Source organism: Syngnathus scovelli, chromosome 4 (genome assembly GCF_024217435.2).
Source record: "Syngnathus scovelli strain Florida chromosome 4, RoL_Ssco_1.2, whole genome shotgun sequence".
In the NCBI taxonomy this organism is placed as follows: domain Eukaryota; kingdom Metazoa; phylum Chordata; class Actinopteri; order Syngnathiformes; family Syngnathidae; genus Syngnathus; species Syngnathus scovelli.
The window spans coordinates 942,265-965,376 of record NC_090850.1 but is presented as its reverse complement, the minus strand read 5'-3'; the positions used below and the strand labels follow the sequence as shown (position 1 = coordinate 965,376).

The following is a 23,112-nucleotide window of genomic DNA, read 5'->3' as shown; positions in this document are numbered from 1 at the left end:
TTTTCAGTGTCAATATTTCAATACAACATATTTTACGACAATGACAAATTTTATTTCCACTGGGAAAATTTAGCACCATTGTTCTTGCTCCATAACAACACAACATTGGTATCCCTGCAGGTGCACATGCAAGTTGTTGCTAATTCAAATGTGGTCCTACCATTCGCAGTTTAGTGTGTGTGCATTTGAAAGACTTTTCTGGTTTGTTTACCCCCTGGAGAAAATAAATAAAACGCAAATTAATCAGATTCAATGCTCCAACATTTAATGTGTTTTGTAAGAATTTCTCTCATGGTGGAAGCAGTCATTATGGACTGATGGCTTTTACTACAGTTTGGCAAACACAGCGTGGACTTTGTATCTTTATCGCACCGACCGCTTTGAGTTTATAGAGGCTACTCTAAAGACAAAAAGCAACAAAGCCAAAGAAAGATAAATGTACAGGCATAAGGTGGTTCCTCAGCAGCCACTCCGGCCTCTTCGTAAGAATCCTCTTGTAAATGCCAAGAGTGGCGCTGTAATCTGTAAACTAAAGCAGTGTTTTGGACTGTGCAGATTTTCTTTTAGTATTTGAAGCCTAAAATCTCAACTTTGCTATTTTGACATAAACATGTTGTATATTTGTCAGGCTTGAACTGGAGGCATTTTTTTTCTTTTCAACAACAGCCCTTGATTACGGCCTGTACACTTGCCTTCTATACACACAGTGGTACCACTTGTTTTGGCAAACACTCTGAGAGTGAGTCTGAAAAACCTCCCCTTATTCCCTTTAAATTCAACGCACGAGAGTTATGTGGTCTACATGGTAGAATAACTCACTGGAGTACAACCATGAAATTGTCATGTGTAAAGTAATGCATTGCAAGAAAGTCAAGAAGATATCCACTTGTGGATTATGGCACACTATCCGGTCTCTCAGTGCACCATTAATACGGTGTGTGTAGACGAGATGGGGCGCTGCTAACCTCAACTTGGGACTTTGTGAATCAGTGGGGAGAATACTTCAGAGACCTCATCAATTCCACCGACACGCCTTCCTTTGAGGAAGCAGAGTCTGGGGAGTCTAGTAAGGTGGGCAGTCTTATCTGAGGTTTAAGTCACCAAGGTGGTTAAACAAAAAATTCAGTGGGAGAATGGGTGCCTCTATATTGGCAGACCGGGGTGGTGGTCCCCTTTTTGGAGAGGAAGGTCTGTTTGTAAGCAGACTCTTAGATTGGGATTCAGTCTGGTTTTCGTCTCGGCTGTGGAACAGTGGACCAGCCTGACAACCTCCACAGGATTGGCTATTACATGGATGGATGGATGGATGGATGGATGGATGGATGGATGGATGGATGGATGGATGGATGGATGGAGCAATCTGAGTTGTTGAAATGGAAACCAACACAACATGTTGAGATTTTTTTTTATTTGGTGTGGTAGCAAAAACAGCACCTCAGGACTACATTATTATGTGGGGACTCTCCTGGGAGGTCAAACGGTTACAGGACACGCATGGGGAAGACATGCACTACCTACAGTAGCAATTGTTTTTTTTAGACATTAGTTAGATCATGGACACTTCAGCACGTTCGCATCCCTTCGACAGCTCCACCGTTCACCAGAGGGGAAGCAGTCCTCAGTGAGTGGAGTAGCTGTTGCATATATTCAAATTTCGGATTTACCTTCACTTTAACATCACTTTCCGAGACAACACTCAAGTATCACACATACAAAATAGATTCTTTGGTCCCTTTCAGGTAATTGGTAGCGAAAGGATACTTTATTGCTTGTTTTTTTTAAGGCTCTATGGTAGAGTGACTGGCAAGCGTCAGACATGTTAATTACAAAAAGTTAGGTGGGAGTTGAAATGTAAGTGTAAAACCAGCTCAGTGGCCTAGTAGTAGAGTGTCCGCCCTGAGACTGGAAGGTTGTGGGTTCAAACCCCGGCCGGGTCATACCAAAGACTATAAAAATGGGACCCATTGCCTCCCTGCTTGGCACTCAGCATTAAGGGTTGGAATTGGGGGGTTAGATCACCAAATGATTCCCGAGCGCGGCACCGCTGCTGCTCACTGCTCCCCTCTCCCCCAGGGGATGGATCAAAATCACATGGGGATGGGTTAAATGCAGAGGACAAATTTCACCACACCCAGATGTGTTTGTGACGATGATCATTGGGACTTTAACTTTAACTTTTAAAAACTACCAGAGAAGGGAGCTGAAAGCACTCTGAGTTGCGTTAAAACTACACTAGCTCAATCCTCAATGACCTCGGAGGACTCAGACACCACTTTGCCATCCCTGGTCTCGATCATCTTGAGTTTTCTTGGTTTGGGTGGTGACGAGTTGCCGCCATAGTTACCGTGGCTGTCGCTGCCGCCATAGCTGCCGCTGCTGTAGCCGCAGCTGCCGCCAAAGCTGCCGCTGCCGTAGCTGCCGCTGCCGTAACTGCTGCTGCCGTAACTGCTGCTGCCGTAACTGCTGCTGCCGTAGTCGCTGCTATAGTCGCTGCCATAGCCGCTGCTCTGGGTGCTGCTGTGGGTGCTGCGTTGGCCGCTGACGCCATAGCAGCCGCTGCTGTAGCCGCAGCTTCTGTAGCCGCCAAAGCCGCCGCCAAAGCCGCCGCCAAAGCCGCCGCCAAAGCCGTAGTAGTTGCCATAGCCGCTGCCATAGCCGCTGCTGTGGGTGCTGCTGTGGGTGATGCTTTGGCCGCTGCTGTAACCGCTTGAGTAGACGTTCTGTCTTGTGTCTATGCCGCTGAGTGGGTCTGCTGTAGAAACATACAGTGAGAGGGTTGAAAGGGCTGTTTGCTGGCCGAAACATTATCAGAAGTTTTGCGCTACATTTACAACCTGGTCCATGAAATGCTATTAGTTTATTCCCAAATGTCTACCCTCTTAATTTTGCAGCCTTTCTCTTGGTTACGCTGCTTCCAGGATATGTGTGTAGAATTGTTTTCAAATGTGCCACACAGGGCCGGTGGCAACTTTCTGTCCTCAAATTTGTAGTTGGAAAACAAATACAGGCAAGATTGACTTGCAAAACAACAATTCAGTTTTCTGCTGAAAGGGTGAAAATAAACCACTTAAACTTTAAAGAAAATTTAACTTCAAGTACTAATTTTAACCAGAGAATCTGTTTTGTATGACTAATACGTATATCTGATTGTATGTCTGAACTTCGGGCATGTTTGTTTGAGTCTGCCCTGTGAATGCTGTCTCAGTAAGTAGCCATGGAATTACACGCATAAATACACAATTATGCAAAATACGCAAATGTTGCATAACCCCACTGAGCATAGGATTCACCAATTTGTTTCCCTATCAAGCAACACTTACTGGTCTGTTTGGAGATGCTGATGGACTGGATGCCATTTGCCAGTCTGTGCTCCTCGCCCTCCAGCAGCTTCCTGTAGGTGGCGATCTCGATGTCCAGAGCCAACTTGACGTTCATCAGGTCCTGGTACTCGCGGATCTGGCGGGCCATGTCCTGCTTGGCTCTCTGCAGGGCATCCTCCAAGTCTTGGATGCGGGACTTGGCATCCTTAATAGCCAGCTCACCGCGCTCCTCGGCCTCGGCAATCTGAGTCTCCAGATTGGCACGCTGGGAGAGGGTCAAAACAATGAAGTTGAATATACTTCTGATCACTTGGTTTATTTGCAAAAGATTCATCCATACCTGTCCCTTAACGCCATCAATCTCGGATGTCAGCCTCTGGATCATGCGATTGAGGTCGGCAATCTCTGTCCTGGTAGCCCTCAGGTCATCTCCATATCTGCTGGCGGATGTCTGCATCTCCTCAAACTAAAGGGACAAAAACAAGGGTGGCTCTGGATGAGTGTGGTTGACCAAACACACCCTTTGTTAATTCATATACTAATGAAATATGATGAAAATGGCCAAAACGTAATTTTTTACCTTGCTCTTGTACCATGTCTCTGCCTCAGCCTGGGTGCGGTTGGCGATGTCCTCGTACTGAGCCTTCACCTCTGCTACGATGGCGTCCATGTCCAGGTTACGGCTGTTGTCCATTTCCACAATGACTGATGTGTCCTTGATCTGGCTCTGGAGCTCACGCAGCTCCTAGATAAGGACAACAACAAAAATAAATGTTTAGCGATACCATCCTGAGGAATGGCATCTAACGCTGCAGATGTAAGAAAAGCAATGCAGTAAGTAGAAATATCAGCAAATGGCAAGCGCATAAAGATGCAGCACTCTTTTTGTATCCATACCTCCTCATAGATGGACCTGAGGAAGTTGATCTCATCCGTCAGACTTTCCAGCTTGGCCTCCAGCTCAACCTTATTCATGTAGGCCTCATCAACATCCTAGAAAAAATACAAGACTGTATTCAGTTTGGACACTGAAGCAACATTTCAAACAATCCATTGTTATGGGAGAATTGCAGGAAGGGATTTCATGACAAAAAAAAGACTAACAGTGGAATTAAATGAAAGACAATGAATGTTGCATATTTTTACACAATTACCATACTAGTCCTGCATATAATTAAATGCATTTTAAAAAAAAATTATACACTTATTTGAATTTGATGACAAGGAAAAATATATTATTTTCAATTGACAACAATGGCTCCATTATAGTCATTTGAAAAGGGCCTCAAGTCAACTTTTGTTGCTGTGTGATACAAAAAATGTAAATGAATTGAATCCAACTGACCTTCTTGATGAGGACGAAGTCGTTCTCACACTCTGTACGCTTGTTGATCTCATCTTCGTACCTGCCAGACAAAAGGAGCGCTTAGTATGCCACGTGGTTCACGGGTTATACACAAGTATAACACTAGGAGGTGCAAGTAATCTATCCCACCAGCTCCTGGAGAAGTCCGCTGAATTAGTCTGATTTGTGAAAACAAATGAATACCAGCAACACATTGTGTTGGCATTGGAGAATTGTACAGGCCTGCACGCTGCGGCTGTGCAATATACAGCCATGTAGAAATGAATGCTTTATTGATTTATCTGTGGAGGCACTCACTTGTTCTTGAAGTCCTCTACCAGGCCCTGCATGTTGTGCAGGTCAGCCTCTAGCTTCATCTTGTCGTTGCCCAGGCTGTCAAGCTGTCTGCGCAGATTGGTGATGTAGGCCTCAAACATGGCGTCGATGTTGGAGCGCGTGGTGGTCTGGCCCTGCAGCAGGTTCCACTTGGTCTCTAGCATTTTGTTCTGCTGCTCCAGGAAGCGCACCTGAGGGAGAGGTGGTGGTGGGGCGGGGGGCCCAAGACATGATGAATGAGGCAACATGAGCTAACAATTAATGACAACGTGCATGCACTGTTTGTTTGTATAGACACACATACTGTTTTGTTTCTTCTTTCTCCTCTATTTATTTTTATGGGTGAGACAGGCTTAGTAAAATATATATGTTCGAAAAATGTGACAACAAAATGTGATTGAGTAGCCTTAAAATAGTTTACAGTCCTAAATAATGACAACTGCTTTCAATGTCTTTTTTTTTCTATGAATAAAAATGGGACTCAGGTTTGAATAGTATATTTTTACAGATACCACTAATATTATGAAGACTCCTGTCACCTTTTAACATCCATCAAACTCGCCATGCCTCCTGTTCCCCTTCTATAGTCTTTGTTGATCTTATCTGTCTCGAGAGCTTTGCAGGTTGCCTTTTTAGAGAGGAAGGCCTGACGTAGTGCATACATCCCGACAGGGGATGAGGGGAGGGGGGAAGAGTGGGGATTGGGGTGATGTTAATCTGTCTGGAAAAATATGGTGATGGTGGAATACAGTGAGTTAACCTATCACCCCTGTGCTTTCCTGTTTTTGTAAATGAAGCCTTTTGCAGGCAAATGAAAGGAGAGGCAACGGATGGTGAGTTTGAGCAAAATGTCATCTGTAGTTAGAGAGAAAGAGACAGAGAGACAGAGAGAGAGAGAGAGAGAGAGAGAGAGAGAGAGAGAGAGAGAGAGAGTGAGAGAGATGAGTGTTAGGGTTTTCCAGGTTATCTTTATCATAGGATTATGTTGGAATGCAACAGGTAATAAATACCTTACCTTGTCCTCCTTATCACAAGATCGTAAAACATCCCCTGCGATGTTTAGACTAGAGGACAAGGGCTTTCTATTCAGCCCACTCATACCCCCACTCTGTTTCTCTTAATAAATATTCTCTTGCAGGAAGGAGAGTCCAGAGGTCTATTCGAACATTGCTGCACGCACAGCGACGAATGGACTCTCCACCTGCAGGTGTCTAAAAGAACTTGCTTGTCTACCGTGTGGTTCTTGCAAAATAAGTTGGAGTGAGCAAATCTCTAACAATGAGTAAATATTTAACTAAACTAAAGGTGTGCCCGAACTGGTTGGGATTAGGGTCCATACGATATCTAATTCATAGACATGAGAGTTTTAGGCCTTCATTTTAACTTTTTTGACTGACTAATAAAGATGGTAAATTGTTTTGTTGCATTATGCAGTTTCACAGCTGCTGTTGATCAGAACATGAAACCAGCAGGGCTTTTTAAATATTAACCCACTGCTGTGGCTTTAAGTGAGCACGCGGTTCTTAGAGTTACACGCATTCTGTAGATAAAATGGTGTGTGGAGGGGAGGGGGGTAGTTCCACTCTCCGTTCTAAAGTCCAGTGGTGGAGGGCCAGTGGGAGGTAAGAAAGGGCCCCACCCCAGCTAAAGGGAGGAAACCAATCCCAAGGTAACTTATGCTGCTGCTGCTGCCTGACACGCCCTTTGCTAGCTGCCTTGCTGTCTTTTGTGTTAGGGAGCCTGTTTCTATGAGTGGATCACTGTGTTAAATGAATGCACGTGCAGACAGAAGGTTTAGATGAGTGTGCGCTACTCTGTTTCTGCTTACCTTGTCAATGAAAGAGGCAAAGCGATTGTTGAGGGTCTTGATTTGCTCTTTCTCCTGGGTGCGGACAGCCTGGATGGTGGGGTCAATGGCCAAGTTGAGCGGGGCCAGCAGACTCTTGTTGACAGTCACAGCAGAGATTTGGGCCTGACCCAGTCCCATGCTACCCCCAAAAGCCAAGCCTGATCCACCCATGGTGGAGCCGAGACCGGAGTTGCTGGTGCTGGTGATGATGCCTGGCCCTGCATAGCTGGTACTGCCTCCGTAGGAACACCCGACACTGTGGCTCTTGCGGGCGGTCAGCCCTCCTGCTCCGGTGTGGGAGTGGCTGCTGAAGTTCAGAGAACTCAGAGGAAGAGAGTGGCTCTTACAAGTGTTCTTGTTATTGGCTGCCATTGTGAGCTTGAGTTTCTTTGCTTTTTGCATGAAAGTTGTTGAGGCAGGCAATCCAGCCGAGGGAAGAGAGACCAGAGTGGATAGGAAGAGATGAGACTCGCGAGGACTTTTAAAGCGCCTGTTGCTGTGGGAGGGGACTGGGGTCGACTGCCATTGGCTGCAAGTCTGGGCAAGGGCCTGGAGGCAGGACTGTAATATTACACTCGCATGACATCGTCATACGCACACGTCGTGTGCGCTTCAACCTCTCCGGTGGCCACGGGGACCAACCACCGGATGATTGCTCGGGGTCCCCAACCGGCCTGTAGTCACTTCTACAGGCCACGGCTGCGAAAACTCCTTTGGTTCGGAAGTCCGTATACACAGCTGCACAGGTCGGGGTCACAGTCAGTCTGGCCGTAGGAGCGGGTGGATCCAGGCTGGCGAAGCTTCTGATAACTCCTCAGTGGACCATGAGTCCGCCCTCTCGTAATGAGGGTAGGGTCGGCGGGCGTCGGATATGGGCCACAGCTCGTTGGGAGAGCCGGGTATACAGTGCCCCAAGGCCAGTTTGATGCGGTGTGGACCGCACGCGGTCGAAGGTGGCACGGTGCATATGCTTAATGAGGGTAAGAGCATGTAGGGTAAAACGAGTGAGGAAGAATGGGAGGTCCCTGTGTATTACACAACTTCCCACTTACCAAAAATCCCAAATTTGAAATTCAACCAAATTCTCCAAAATTTCGTTTTTCTACTCTCATTTCTACATTTCTCTACCGATTCAACCCATTCCAACTTTCAACTCTTTATCTTTTGCTTACTTATTCCACAACTTCCCCTTACAAAAAATTCCAAATTTTGAAATTTGAAATTCAACCGAATTCTCCAAAAATTTGTTTTTCTACTCTAATTTTCATATTGTTCGTTTCAGCATAATTCGCCAGCATTCCCCAAGAAGTGATTCAAAGTCTTCGCCTTCACACGCAATTTCTCCAGAAATTGCATTTTCTAGTTGTGTGAAGGCGATGGCCTTCACACATATGTTATTCTACACCATTCTCTATTATTGTGTGAAGGCGATGGCCTTCACACATATGTTATTCTACACCATTCTCTATTATTGTGTGAAGGCGATGGCCTTCACACATATGTTATTCTACACCATTCTCTATTATTATTATTGTGTGAAGGCGATGGCCTTCACACATATGTTATTCTACACCATTCTCTATTATTATTATTGTGTGAAGGCGATGGCCTTCACACATATGTTATTCTACACCATTCTCTATTATTATTATTATTATTGTGTGAAGGCGATGGCCTTCACACATATGTTATTCTACACCATTCTCTATTATTATTATTGTGTGAAGGCGATGGCCTTCACACATATGTTATTCTACACCATTCTCTATTATTGTGTGAAGGCGATGGCCTTCACACATATGTTATTCTACACCATTCTCTATTATTGTGTGAAGGCGATGGCCTTCACACATATGTTATTCTACACCATTCTCTATTATTGTGTGAAGGCGATGGCCTTCACACATATGTTATTCTACACCATTCTCTATTATTATTATTATTATTATATTTTATTCTCCACACTTTTTTGTCCCGCTTCTTCTTCCACATAATTCATCCGATTCACTCCGTTCCACTTTTGACGTATTCCAAATATTCACGAGATGAGCGCTTCCATTTTTCTCGTTCCGAAAATTTTCCGATTTCGCAAAATTCGCGAATTTACGACAAATTTTTCCCCATTCATTCTCAATGGCAGATTCGACATTTCACATTTACGTCATTCCCCTTTTAAATTCACCTCATTCAGCACATTCAAACCACATTCGGAATGATTCTCGACATTCCCAAAATTCCCAAATTCAAAAATTTCACGTTTTCACGTTAAAAATTTCGACAAAATTTCACAAAATTCCGTTTTTCACCTCTAATTTCTACAATTTTTGACCGATTCAACCCATTCCAACTTTCAACTGTTCATCTTTTTCCTACCTATTCCACACCTTCCCACTTACCAAAATTTCCAAATTTTCAATTTTGAAATTCACACCAAATTCTACAAAATTTCGTTTTTCCACTCTAATTTCTACATTTTTCAACCGATTCAACCCATTCCAACTTTATTCACTTTGGTCACCTCATCCTTACCATATTCACCCCTTCACCCCCACTTCCACTATGCTTACACAATTCAACCCTTGACCCCCACTTCCAGTATGGCGGCCATCTTGGATTGACCCTGAAGTGCTCCCAATGAACCTAGAATGAACCGGAAGTGCCCCAAATAAAACCGGAAGTGACCTTAGGTAAACAGGAAGTGACCTCAGGTAAACCGGAAGTGACCCCAAATCAAACCGGAAGTGACCTTTTTAAACCGGAAGTGACCTTTTTAAACCGGAAGTGACCCCAAATAAACCGGAAGTGACCTCAGCTAGACCGGAAGTGCCTCTAATCAGACCGGAAGTGACCCAAATAGACCGTAATGACCCAAATCAACCCGGAAGTGAACTTATTTCAACATTAACTGCCATAAATAGCTACATTAGGCGCTAACTTTTGCATTTTTTGTCCGATTGAACCCGTTTCAACATTTTAACCCCAAAAGCGAACCTCCTGAAGCTGTTTTTTTACGTTTTGTTCCAAATTTCAAAATATTTTGGCGCAATTGCTTTTTCTTTTAATTCCCATTCATTCTCTATGGGGATTCAACATTTGCTCTCACTTCTACATTTTTTAACCGATTCAACCCGTTCCAACATTCAACTGTTCATCCTTTGCCTGCCTATTCCACAACTTTCCACTTACCAAAAATTCTCTACAATTTCGTTTTTCTACTCTTTTTTCCACATTTTTCAACCGATTCAACCCATTCCAACTTTATTCACTTTGTTTACCTTATGCTTACCATATTCACCTCCTTCACCCACACTTCCAGTGTGGCGGCCATCTTGGATTGACCCGGAAGTGCCCCCAATGAACCCAGAATGTACCGGAAGTGCCCCATATCAAACCGCAAGTGACCTTAGGTAAACAGGAAGTGACCTTAGGTAAACCGGAAGTGACCCCAAATCAAACCGGAAGTGACCTTTTTAAACCGGAAGTGACTTTTTTAAACCGGAAGTGACCCCAAATAAACCGGAAGTGACCTCGGCTAGACCGGAAGTGCCTCTACTCAAACCGGAAGTGACCCAAATAGACCGGAAGTGACCCAAATCACCCCGGAAGTGACCTTATTTCAACATTAACTGCCCTAAATAGCTACATTAGTCGCTAACTTTTGCATTTTTTGTCCGATTGAACCCATTTCAACATTTTAACTCCAAAAGTGAACCTCCTGAAGCTATTTATTTTCGTTTTGTTCCAAATTTCAAAATATTTTGGCGCAATTGCTTTTTCTTTTGATTCCCATTCATTCTCTATGGAGATTCAACATTTGCTCTCACGTCTACATTTTTTAACCGATTCAACCCGTTCCAACATTCAACTGTTCATCTTTTGCCTACCTATTCCACAACCTCCCACTTACCACAAATTCCAAACTTCAAATTTGAAATTCAACCAAATTCTCCAAAATTTAGTATTACACTTCTATTTTCCACATTTCTCAAGAAATTCAACTCATTTCAACATCATTCGCCATCATTCCCCAAGAAGTGATTCAAAGTCTTCGCCTTCACACGCAATTTCTCCAGAAATTGCATTTTCTAGTTATTATTATTCTTCTATTTTATTCCCGCCACTTTTTTGTCCCGCTTCTTCTTCCACATAATTCATCCGATTCACTCCGTTCCACTGTTGATGTATTCCAAATATTCACGAGATGAGCGCTTCCATTTTTCTCGTTCCGAAAATTTTCCGATTTCGCGAAATTCGCGAATTTACGACAAATTTTTCCCCATTCATTCTCAATGGCAGATTCGACAATTCACATTTACGTCATTCCCCTTTTAAATTCACCTCATTCAGCACATTCAAACCACATTCGGAATGATTCTCGACATTCCCAAAATTCCCAAATTCAAAAATTTCACGTTTTCACGTTAAACATTTCGACAAAATTTCACAAAATTCCGTTTTTCACCTCTAATTTCTACATTTTTTGACCGATTCAACCCATTCCAACTTTCAACTGTTCATCTTTTCATTCAGCATCATTCCCCAAGAAGTGATTCAAAGTCTTCGCCTTCACACGCAATTTCTCCAGAAATTGCATTTTCTAGTTATTATTATTATTATATTTTATTCTCCACACTTTTTTGTCCCGCTTCTTCTTCCACATAATTCATCCGATTCACTCCGTTCCACTTTTGACGTGTTCCAAATATTCACGAGATGAGCGCTTCCATTTTTCTCGTTCCGAAAATTTTCCGATTTCGCAAAATTCGCGAACTTACGACAAGTTTTTCCCCATTCATTCTTAATGGCAGATTCGACATTTCACATTTACATCATTCCACTTTTTACTACATTGTTCAACCGATTCAACTCATTCCAACTTTCAACTGTTCATCTTTTGCCTACCTATTCCACAACTTCCCACTTACCAAAAATTCAAAATTTGAAATTCAACCAAATTCTCCAAAATTTCGTTTTTCCACTCTAACTTTTACGTTTTTCAACCGATTCAACCCATTCCAACTTTCAACTGTTCATCTTTTTCTAACTATTCCACAACTTCCAACTTATGAAAAATTCCAAATTTTCAAATTTGGAATTCAACCAAATTCTCAAAAATTTTGTTTTTCTACTCTAATTTCTACATTTTTCAACCGATTCAACTCATTCCAACTTTCAAATGTTCATGTTTTGCCTACCTATTCCACAACTTCCCACTTACCAAAAATTCCATATTTGAAATTCAACCAAATTCTCCAACATTTTGTTTTTCTACTCTAATTTCTACATTTTTTAACCGATTCAACTCATTCCAACTTTCAACTGTTCATGTTTTGCCTACCTATTCCACAACTTCCCGTTTACCAAAAATTCCAAATTTGAAATTCAACCAAATTCTCCAAAATTTCGTTTTTCTAATCTAATTTCTACATTGTTCAACCGATTCAACCCATTCCAACTTTCAACTCTTCATCTTTTGCCTACCTATTCCACAACTTCCCACTTACCAAAAAATTCCATATTTGAAATTAGACCAAATTCTCCAACATTTTGTTTTTCTACTCTAATTTCTACATTGTTCAACCGATTCAACCCATTCCAACTTTCAACTCTTCAACTTTTGCCTACCTATTCCACAACTTCCGGCTTACCAAAAATTCCAAATTTGGAATTCAACCAAATTCTCAAAAATGTTGTTTTTCTACTCTAATTTCTACATTTTTTAACCGATTCAACTCATTCCAACTTTCAACTGTTCATGTTTTGCCTACCTATTCCACAACTTCCCGTTTACCAAAAATTCCAAATTTGAAATTCAACCAAATTCTCCAAAATTTCGTTTTTCTAATCTAATTTCTACATTGTTCAACCGATTCAACCCATTCCAACTTTCAACTCTTCATCTTTTGCCTACCTATTCCACAACTTCCCACTTACCAAAAATTCCAAATTTGAAATTCAACCAAATTCTCCAACATTTTGTTTTTCTACTCTAATTTCTACATTGTTCAACCGATTCAACCCATTCCAACTTTCAACTCTTCATCTTTGGCCTACCTATTCCACAACTTCCGACTTACCAAAAATTCCAAATTTGAAATTCAACCAAAATCTCCAAAATTTCGTTTTTCTACTGTAATTTCTACATTGTTCAACCGATTCAACCCATTCCAACTTTCAACTCTTCATCTTTTGCCTACCTATTCCACAATTTCCCACTTACCAAAAATTAAAAATTAAAAATTTGAAATTCAACCAAATTCTCAAACATTTTGTTTTTCTACTCTAATCTTTACATTGTGCAACCGATTCAATCCATTCCAACTTTCAACTTTTCATCTTTTGCTTACCTATTTCACAACTTCCCACTTACCAAAAATTCCAAATTTGAAATTCAACCAAATTCTGCAAAATTTCGTTTTTCGACTCTAATTTGTACATTTTTCAACCGATTCAACCCATTCCAACTTTCAACTCTTCATCTTTTGCCTACGTATTACACAACTTCCCACTTACCAAAAATCCCAAATTTGAAATTAAAACCAAATTCTCCAAAATTTCGTTTTTCTACTCTCATTTCTACATTTCTCTACCGATTCAACCCATTCCAACTTTCAACTCTTCATCTTTTGCTTACCTATTCCACAACTTCCCCTTACAAAAAATTCCAAATTTTGAAATTCAACCAAATTCTCCAAAAATGTGTTTTTCTACTCTAATTTTCACATTGTTCAACCGATTCAACTCATTCCAACTTCCAACTCTTCATCTTTTTCCTACCTATTCCCCAAATTTCCACTTGCCATAAATTCCACATTTTAAGATTTTAAACTCAACCAAATTCTCCAAAATTCTGAAATTCCACCAAATTCTCCAAAATTCCGTTTTTCACCTCTATTTTCTACATTTCTCAAGTAATTCAACTCGTTTCAGCATAATTCGCCAGCATTCGCCAAGAAGTGATTCAAAGTCTTCGCCTTCACACGCAATTTCTCCAGAAATTGCATTTTCTAGTTATTATTATTATTCTATTTTATTCCCGCCACTTTTTTGTCCCGCTTCTTCTTCCACATAATTCATCCGATTCACTCCGTTCCACTTTTGACGTATTCCAAATATTCACGAGATGAGCGCTTCCATTTTTCTCGTTCCGAAAATTTTCCGATTTCGCAAAATTCGCGAATTTACGACAAATTTTTCCCCATTCATTCTCAATGGCAGATTCGACATTTCACATTTACGTCATTCCCCTTTTAAATTCACCTCATTCAGCATATTCAAACCACATTCGGAATGATTCTCGACATTCCCAAAATTCCCAAATTCAAAAATTTCACGTTTTCACGTTAAAAATTCCGACAAAATTTCACGAAATTTCGTTTTTCACCTCTAGTTTCTACATTTTTCAACCGATTCAACCCATTCCAATTTTCAACTGTTCATCTTTTGCCTGCCTATTCCACAACTTCTCACCTACCAAAAATTCCAAAATTTCAAATTTGAAATTCAACCAAATTCTCCAAAATTTCGTTTTTCTACTCTAACTTCTACGTTTTTCAACCGATTCAACCCATTCCAACTTTCAACTGTTCATCTTTTGCCTACCTATTCCACACCTTCCCACTTACCAAAATTTCCAAATTTTCAATTTTGAAATTCAACCAAATTCTACAAAATTTGGTTTTTCTACTCTAATTTCTACATTTTTCAACCGATTCAACCCATTCCAACTTTATTCACTTTGGTCACCTCATCCTTACCATATTCACCCCCTTCACCCCCACTTCCACTATGCTTACACAATTCAACCCTTGACCCCCACTTCCAGTGTGGCGGCCATCTTGGATTGACCCTGAAGTGCTCCCAATGACCCTAGAATGAACCGGAAGTGCCCCAAATCGAACCGGAAGTGACCTTAGGTAAACAGGAAGTGACCATAGGTAAACCGGAAGTGACCCCAAATCAAACCGGAAGTTACCTTTTTAAACCGGAAGTGACCTTTTTAAACCGGAAGTGACCCCAAATAAACCGGAAGTGACCTCAGCTGGACCGGAAGTGCCTCTAATCAGACCGGAAGTGACCCAAATAGACCGGAAGTGACCCAAATCAACCCGGAAGTGAACTTATTTCAACATTAACTGCCATAAATAGCTACATTAGGTGCTAACTTTTGCATTTTTTGTCCGATTGAACCCGTTTCAACATTTTAACCCCAAAAGTGAACCTCCTGAAGCTGTTTTTTTACGTTTTGTTCCAAATTTCAAAATATTTTGGCGCAATTGCTTTTTCTTTTAATTCCCATTCATTCTCTATGGGGATTCAACATTTGCTCTCACTTCTACATTTTTTAACCGATTCAACCCGTTCCAACATTCAACTGTTCATCCTTTGCCTGCCTATTCCACAACTTTCCACTTACCAAAAATTCCAAAAATCAAATTTGAAATTCAACCATATTCTCAAAAATTTAGTATTACACTTCTATTTTCCACATTTCTCAAGAAATTCAACTCATTTCAACATCATTCGGCATCATTCCCCAAGAAGTGATTCAAAGTCTTCGCCTTCACACGCAATTTCTCCAGAAATTGCATTTTCTAGTTGTGTGAAGGCGATGGCCTTCACACATATGTTATTCTACACCATTCTCTATTATTATTATTATTATTATATTTTATTCTCCACACTTTTTTGTCCCGCTTCTTCTTCCACATAATTCATCCGATTCACTCCGTTCCACTTTTGACGTATTCCAAATATTCACGAGATGAGCGCTTCCATTTTTCTCGTTCCGAAAATTTTCCGATTTCGCAAAATTCGCCAATTTACGACAAATTTTTCCCCATTCATTCTCAATGGCAAATTCTACATTTCACATTTACGTCATTCCCCTTTTAAATTCACCTCATTCAGCACATTCAAACCACATTCGGAATGATTCTCGACATTCCCAAAATTCCCAAATTCAAAAATTTCACGTTTTCACGTTAAAAGTTCCGACAAATTTTCACGAAATTTCGTTTTTCACCTCTAGTTTCTACATTTTTCAACCGATTCAACCCATTCCAATTTTCAACTGTTCATCTTTTGCCTGCCTATTCCACAACTTCTCACCTACCAAAAATTCCAAAATTTCAAATTTGAAATTCAACCAAATTCTCCAAAATTTCGTTTTTCTACTCTAACTTCTACGTTTTTCAACCGATTCAACCCATTCCAACTTTCAACTGTTCATCTTTTGCCTACCTATTCCACACCTTCCCACTTACCAAAATTTCAAAATTTTCAATTTTGAAATTCAACCAAATTCTACAAAATTTGGTTTTTCTACTCTAATTTCTACATTTTTCAACCGATTCAACCCATTCCAACTTTATTCACTTTGGTCACCTCATCCTTACCATATTCACCCCCTTCACCCCCACTTCCACTATGCTTACACAATTCAACCCTTGACCCCCACTTCCAGTGTGGCGGCCATCTTGGATTGACCCTGAAGTGCTCCCAATGACCCTAGAATGAACCGGAAGTGCCCCAAATCGAACCGGAAGTGACCTTAGGTAAACAGGAAGTGACCTCAGGTAAACCGGAAGTGACCCCAAATCAAACCGGAAGTGACCTTTTTAAACCGGAAGTGACCTTTTTAAACCGGAAGTGACCCCAAATAAACCGGAAGCGACCTCAGCTAGACCGGAAGTGCCTCTATTCAAACCGGAAGTGACCCAAATAGACCGGAAGTGACCCAAATCAACCCGGAAGTGACCTTATTTCAACATTAACTGCCCTAAATAGCTACATTAGGCGCTAACTTTTGCTTTTTTTGTCCGATTGAACCCGTTTCAACATTTTAACCCCAAAAGTGAACCTCCTGAAGCTGTTTTTTTACATTTTGTTCCAAATTTAAAAATATTTTGGCGCAATTGCTTTTTCTTTTAATTCCCATTCATTCTCTATGGGGATTGAACATTTGCTCTCACTTCTACATTTTTTAACCGATTCAACCCGTTCCAACATTCAACTGTTCATCCTTTGCCTGCCTATTCCACAACTTTCCACTTACCAAAAATTCTCTACAATTTCGTTTTTCTACTCTTTTTTCGACATTTTTCAACCGATTCAACCCATTCCAACTTTATTCACTTTGTTTATCTTATGCTTACCATATTCACCTCCTTCACCCACACTTCCAGTGTGGCGGCCATCTTGGATTGACCCTGAAGTTCCCCCAATAAACCCAGAATGTACCGGAAGTGCCCCATATCAAACCGCAAGTGACCTTACGTAAACAGGAAGTGACCTTAGGTAAACCGGAAGTGACCCCAAATCAAACCGGAAGTGACCTTTTTAAACCGGAAGTGACCTTTTTAAACCGGAAGTGACCCCAAATAAACCGGAAGTGACCTCAGCTGGACCGGAAGTGCCTCTAATCAAACCGGAAGTGACCCAAATCAAACCGGAAGTGATCTTATTTCAACATTAAGTGCCCTAAATAGCTACATTTTAGCTAACTTTTGCAATTTTTGTCCGATTAAACCCGTTTCAACATTTTAACCCCAAAAGGGAACCTCCTGAAGCCGTTTTTTGTCCCTTTGTTCCAAATTTCAAAATATTTTGGCGCAATTGCTTTTTCTTTTAATTCCCATTCATTCTCTATGGGGATTCAATATTTGCTCTAACTTCTACATTTTTTAAACGTTTCAACCCATTCCAACTTTCAACTGTTCATCTTTTGCCTACCTATTCCACAACCTCCCACTTACCAAAAATTCCAAAATTCAAATTTGAAATTCAACCACATTCTCCAAAATTTAGTATTACACTTCTATTTTCCACATTTCTCAAGAAATTCAACTCATTTCAACATCATTCGGCATCATTCCCCAAGAAGTGATTCAAAGTCTTCGCCTTCACACGCAATTTCTCCAGAAATTGCATTTTCTAGTTATTATTATTATTCTTCTATTTTATTCCCGCCACTTTTTTGTCCCGCTTCTTCTTCCACATAATTCATCCGATTCACTCCGTTCCACTTTTGACGTATTCCAAATATTCACGAGATGAGCGCTTCCATTTTTCTCGTTCCGAAAATTTTCCGATTTCGCAAAATTCGCGAATTTACGACAAATTTTTCCCCATTCATTCTCAATGGCAGATTCGACATTTCACATTTACGTCATTCCCCTTTTAAATTCACCTCATTCAGCACATTCAAACCACATTCGGAATGATTCTCGACATTCCCAAAATTCCCAAATTCAAAAATTTCACGTTTTCTCGTTAAAAATTCCGACAAAATTTCACGAAATTTCGTTTTTCACCTCTAATTTCTACATTTTTCGACCGATTCAACCCGTTCCAACTTCCAACTGTTCATCTTTTGCCTACCTATTCCACAACTTCCCACTTACAAAAAAATTCCAAATTTTCAAATTTGAAATTCAACCAAATTCTTCGTAATTTCGTTTTTCTACTCTAACTTCTACATTTTTCAACCGATTCAACCCATTCCAACTTTCAACTGTTCATCTTTTGCCTGCCTATTCCACAACTTCTCACCTACCAAAAATTCCAAAATTTCAAATTTGAAATTCAACCAAATTCTCCAAAATTTCGTTTTTCTACTCTAACTTCTACGTTTTTCAACCGATTCAACCCATTCCAACTTTCAACTGTTCATCTTTTGCCTACCTATTCCACACCTTCCCACTTACCAAAATTTCCAAATTTTCAATTTTGAAATTCAACCAAATTCTACAAAATTTGGTTTTTCTACTCTAATTTCTACATTTTTCAACCGATTCAACCCATTCCAACTTTATTCACTTTGGTCACCTCATCCTTACCATATTCACCACCTTCACCCCCACTTCCACTATGCTTACAAAATTCAACCCTTGACCCCCACTTCCAGTGTGGCGGCCATCTTGGATTGACCCTGAAGTGCTCCCAATGAACCTAGAATGAACCGGAAGTGCCCCAAATCGAACCGGAAGTGACCTTAGGTAAACAGGAAGTGACCTCAGGTAAACCGGAAGTGACCCCAAATCAAACCGGAAGTGACCTTTTTAAACCGGAAGTGACCTTTTTAAACCGGAAGTGACCCCAAATTAACCGGAAGTGACCTCAGCTAGACCGGAAGTGCCTCTAGTCAAACCGGAAGTGACCCAAATAGACCGGAAGTGCCCCAAATCAACCCGGAAGTGAACTTATTTCAAAATTAACTGCCCTAAATAGCTACATTAGGCGCTAACTTTTGCATTTTTTGTCCGATTGAACCCGTTTCAACATTTTAACCCCAAAAGTGAACCTCCTGAAGCTTTTTTTTTACGTTTTGTTCCAAATTTCAAAATATTTTGGCGCAATTGCTTTTTCTTTTGATTCCCATTCATTCTCTATGGGGATTCAACATTTGCTCTCACTTCTACATTTTTTAACCGATTCAACCCGTTCCAACATTCAACTGTTCATCCTTTGCCTGCCTATTCCACAACTTTCCACTTACCAAAATTCTCTACAATTTCGTTTTTCTACTCTTTTTTCCACATTTTTCAACCGATTCAACCCATTCCAACTTTATTCACTTTGTTTACCTTATGCTTACCATATTCACCTCCTTCACCCACACTTCCAGTGTGGCGGCCATCTTGGATTGACCCTGAAGTGCCCCCAATGAACCCAGAATGTACCGGAAGTGCCCCATATCAAGCCGCAAGTGACCTTAGGTAAACAGGAAGTGACCTTAGGTAAACCGGAAGTGACCCCAAATCAAACCGGAAGTGACCTTTTTAAACCGGAAGTGACCTTTTAAAACCGGAAGTGACCCCAAATAAACCGGAAGTGACCTCAGCTGGACCGGAAGTGCCTCTAATCAAACCGGAAGTGACCCAAATCAAACCGGAAGTGACCTTATTTCAACATTAACTGCCCTAAATAGCTACATTAGTCGCTAACTTTTGCATTTTTTGTCCGATTGAACCCGTTTCAACATTTTAACCCCAAAGGTGAACCTCCTGAAGCTGTTTTTTTTCGTTTTGTTCCAAATTTTACAATATTTTGGCGCAATTATTTTTTCTTTTAATTCCCATTAATTCTCTATGGGGATTCAATATTTGCTCTAACTTCTACATTTTTTAACCAATTCAACCCGTTCCAACATTTGACTGTTCATCTTTTGCCTACCTATTCCACAACCTCCCACTTACCAAAAATTCCAAACTTCAAATTTGAAATTCAACCAAATTCTCCAAAATTTAGTATTACACTTCTATTTTCCACATTTCTCAAGAAATTCAACTCATTTCAACATCATTCGGCATCATTCCCAAAGAAGTGATTCAAAGTCTTCGCCTTCACACGCAATTTCTCCAGAAATTGCATTTTCTAGTTATTATTATTATTCTTCTATTTTATTCTCCACACTTTTTTGTCCCGCTTCTTCTTCCACATAGTTCATCCGATTCACTCCGTTCCACTTTTGATGTATTCCAAATATTCACGAGATGAGCGCTTCCATTTTTCTCGTTCCGAAAATTTTCCGATTTCGCAAAATTCGCGAATTTACGACAAATTTTTCCCCATTCATTCTCAATGGCAGATTCGACATTTCACATTTACGTCATTCCCCTTTTAAATTCACCTCATTCAGCACATTCAAACCACATTCGGAATGATTCTCGACATTCCCAAAATTCCCAAATTCAAAAATTTCACGTTTTCACGTTAAAAATTCCGACAAAATTTCACGAAATTTCGTTTTTCACCTCTAATTTCTACATTTTTCAACCGATTCAACCCGTTCCAACTTCCAACTGTTCATCTTTTGCCTACCTATTCCACAACTTCCCACTTACAAAAAAATTCCAAATTTTCAAATTTGAAATTCAACCAAATTCTCCAAAATTTCGTTTTTCTACTCTAATTTCTACATTTTTCAACCGATTCAACCCATTCCAACTTTCAACTGTTCATCTTTTGCCTGCCTATTCCACACCTTCCCACTTACCAAAATTTCCAAATTTTCAATTTTGAAATTCAACCAAATTCTACAAAATTTGGTTTTTCTACTCTAATTTCTACATTTTTCAACCGATTCAACCCATTCCAACTTTATTCACTTTGGTCACCTCATCCTTACCATATTCACCCCCTTCACCCCCACTTCCACTATGCTTACACAATTCAACCCTTGACCCCCACTTCCAGTGTGGCGGCCATCTTGGATTGACCCTGAAGTGCTCCCAATGACCCTAGAATGAACCGGCAGTGCCCCAAATCGAACCGGAAGTGACCTTAGGTAAACAGGAAGTGACCTTAGGTAAACCGGAAGTGACCCCAAATCAAACCGGAAGTGACCTTTTTAAACCGGAAGTGACCTTTTTAAACCGGAAGTGACCCCAAATAAACCGGAAGTGACCTCAGCTGGACCGGAAGTGCCTCTAATCAGACCGGAAGTGACCCAAATAGACCGGAAGTGACCCAAATCAACCCGGAAGTGAACTTATTTCAACATTAACTGTCATAAATAGCTACATTAGGCGCTAACTTTTGCATTTTTTGTCCGATTGAACCCGTTTCAACATTTTAACCCCAAAAGTGAACCTCCTGAAGCTGTTTTTTTACGTTTTGTTCCAAATTTCAAAATATTTTGGCGCAATTGCTTTTTCTTTTAATTCCCATTCATTCTCTATGGGGATTCAACATTTGCTCTCACTTCTACATTTTTTAACCGATTCAACCCGTTCCAACATTCAACTGTTCATCCTTTGCCTGCCTATTCCACAAATTTCCACTTACCAAAAATTCCAAAAATCAAATTTGAAATTCAACCATATTCTCAAAAATTTAGTATTACACTTCTATTTTCCACATTTCTCAAGAAATTCAACTCATTTCAACATCATTCGGCATCATTCCCCAAGAAGTGATTCAAAGTCTTCGCCTTCACACGCAATTTCTCCAGAAATTGCATTTTCTAGTTATTATTATTATTCTATTTTATTCTCCACACTTTTTTGTCCCGCTTCTTCTTCCACATAGTTCATCCGATTCACTCCGTTCCACTTTTGACGTGTTCCAAATATTCACGAGATGAGCGCTTCCATTTTTCTCGTTCCGAAAATTTTCCGATTTCGCAAAATTCGCGAACTTACGACAAATTTTTCCCCATTCATTCTTAATGGCAGATTCGACATTTCACATTTACATCATTCCACTTTTTTCTACATTGTTCAACCGATTCAACTCATTCCAACTTTCAACTGTTCATCTTTTGCCTACCTATTCCACAACTTCCCACTTACCAAAAATTCCAAATTTGAAATTCAACCAAATTCTCCAAAATTTCGTTTTTCCACTCTAACTTTTACGTTTTTCAACCGATTCAACCCATTCCAACTTTCAACTGTTCATCTTTTTCTAACTATTCCACAACTTCCAACTTATGAAAAATTCCAAATTTTCAAATTTGGAATTCAACCAAATTCTCAAAAATTTTGTTTTTCTACTCTAATTTCTACATTTTTCAACCGATTCAACTCATTCCAACTTTCAACTGTTCATGTTGTGCCTACCTATTCCACAACTTCCCACTTACCAAAAATTCCATATTTGAAATTCAACCAAATTCTCCAACATTTTGTTTTTCTACTCTAATTTCTACATTGTTCAACCGATTCAACCCATTCCAACTTTCAACTCTTCATCTTTTGCCTACCTATTCCACAACTTCCGACTTACCAAAAATTCCAAATTTGGAATTCAACCAAATTCTCGAAAATTTTTTCTACTCTAATTTCTACATTTTTTAACCGATTCAACTCATTCCAACTTTCAACTGTTCATGTTTTGCCTACCTATTCCACAACTTCCCGTTTACCAAAAATTCCAAATTTGAAATTCAACCAAATTCTCCAAAATTTCGTTTTTCTAATCTAATTTCTACATTGTTCAACCAATTCAACCCATTCCAACTTTCAACTCTTCATCTTTTGCCTACCTATTCCACAACTTCCCACTTACCAAAAATTCCATATTTGAAATTCAACCAAATTCTCCAACATTTTGTTTTTCTACTCTAATTTCTACATTGTTCAACCGATTCAACCCATTCCAACTTTCAACTCTTCATCTTTGGCCTACCTATTCCACAACTTCCGACTTACCAAAAATTCCAAATTTGAAATTCAACCAAAATCTCCAAAATTTCGTTTTTCTACTGTAATTTCTACATTGTTCAACCGATTCAACCCATTCCAACTTTCAACTCT

At 40.1% G+C, this 23,112-nt stretch overlaps 2 protein-coding genes and 1 long non-coding RNA gene across 4 annotated transcripts in view; 1 reads left to right on the top strand and 2 right to left on the bottom strand.

Moving 5' to 3' along the window:
* The window catches only part of plekho2 (pleckstrin homology domain containing, family O member 2), a 214,348-nt gene that overhangs the window by 124,337 nt on the left and 66,899 nt on the right, over positions 1-23,112 (top strand). The gene's annotated exons all lie outside the window — the stretch shown is intronic.
* On the bottom strand, positions 1,467-7,237 carry LOC125966893 (keratin, type II cytoskeletal 8-like). Its single transcript, XM_049717457.2, has 8 exons — positions 6,830-7,237; positions 4,984-5,192; positions 4,666-4,726; positions 4,218-4,313; positions 3,901-4,065; positions 3,661-3,786; positions 3,321-3,585; positions 1,467-2,752 (listed from the first exon to the last, which is right to left on the bottom strand). Exons 1-8 carry the CDS (start codon positions 7,220-7,222, stop codon positions 2,238-2,240), a joined length of 1,830 nt encoding a protein of 609 aa, XP_049573414.1. The 5' UTR covers positions 7,223-7,237; the 3' UTR covers positions 1,467-2,237.
* On the bottom strand, positions 9,217-22,611 carry LOC137840218 (uncharacterized). The gene is made up of 2 exons (XR_011086723.1): positions 17,145-22,611; positions 9,217-16,423 (listed from the first exon to the last, which is right to left on the bottom strand). It is a non-coding gene; the product is annotated as an uncharacterized lncRNA (long non-coding RNA).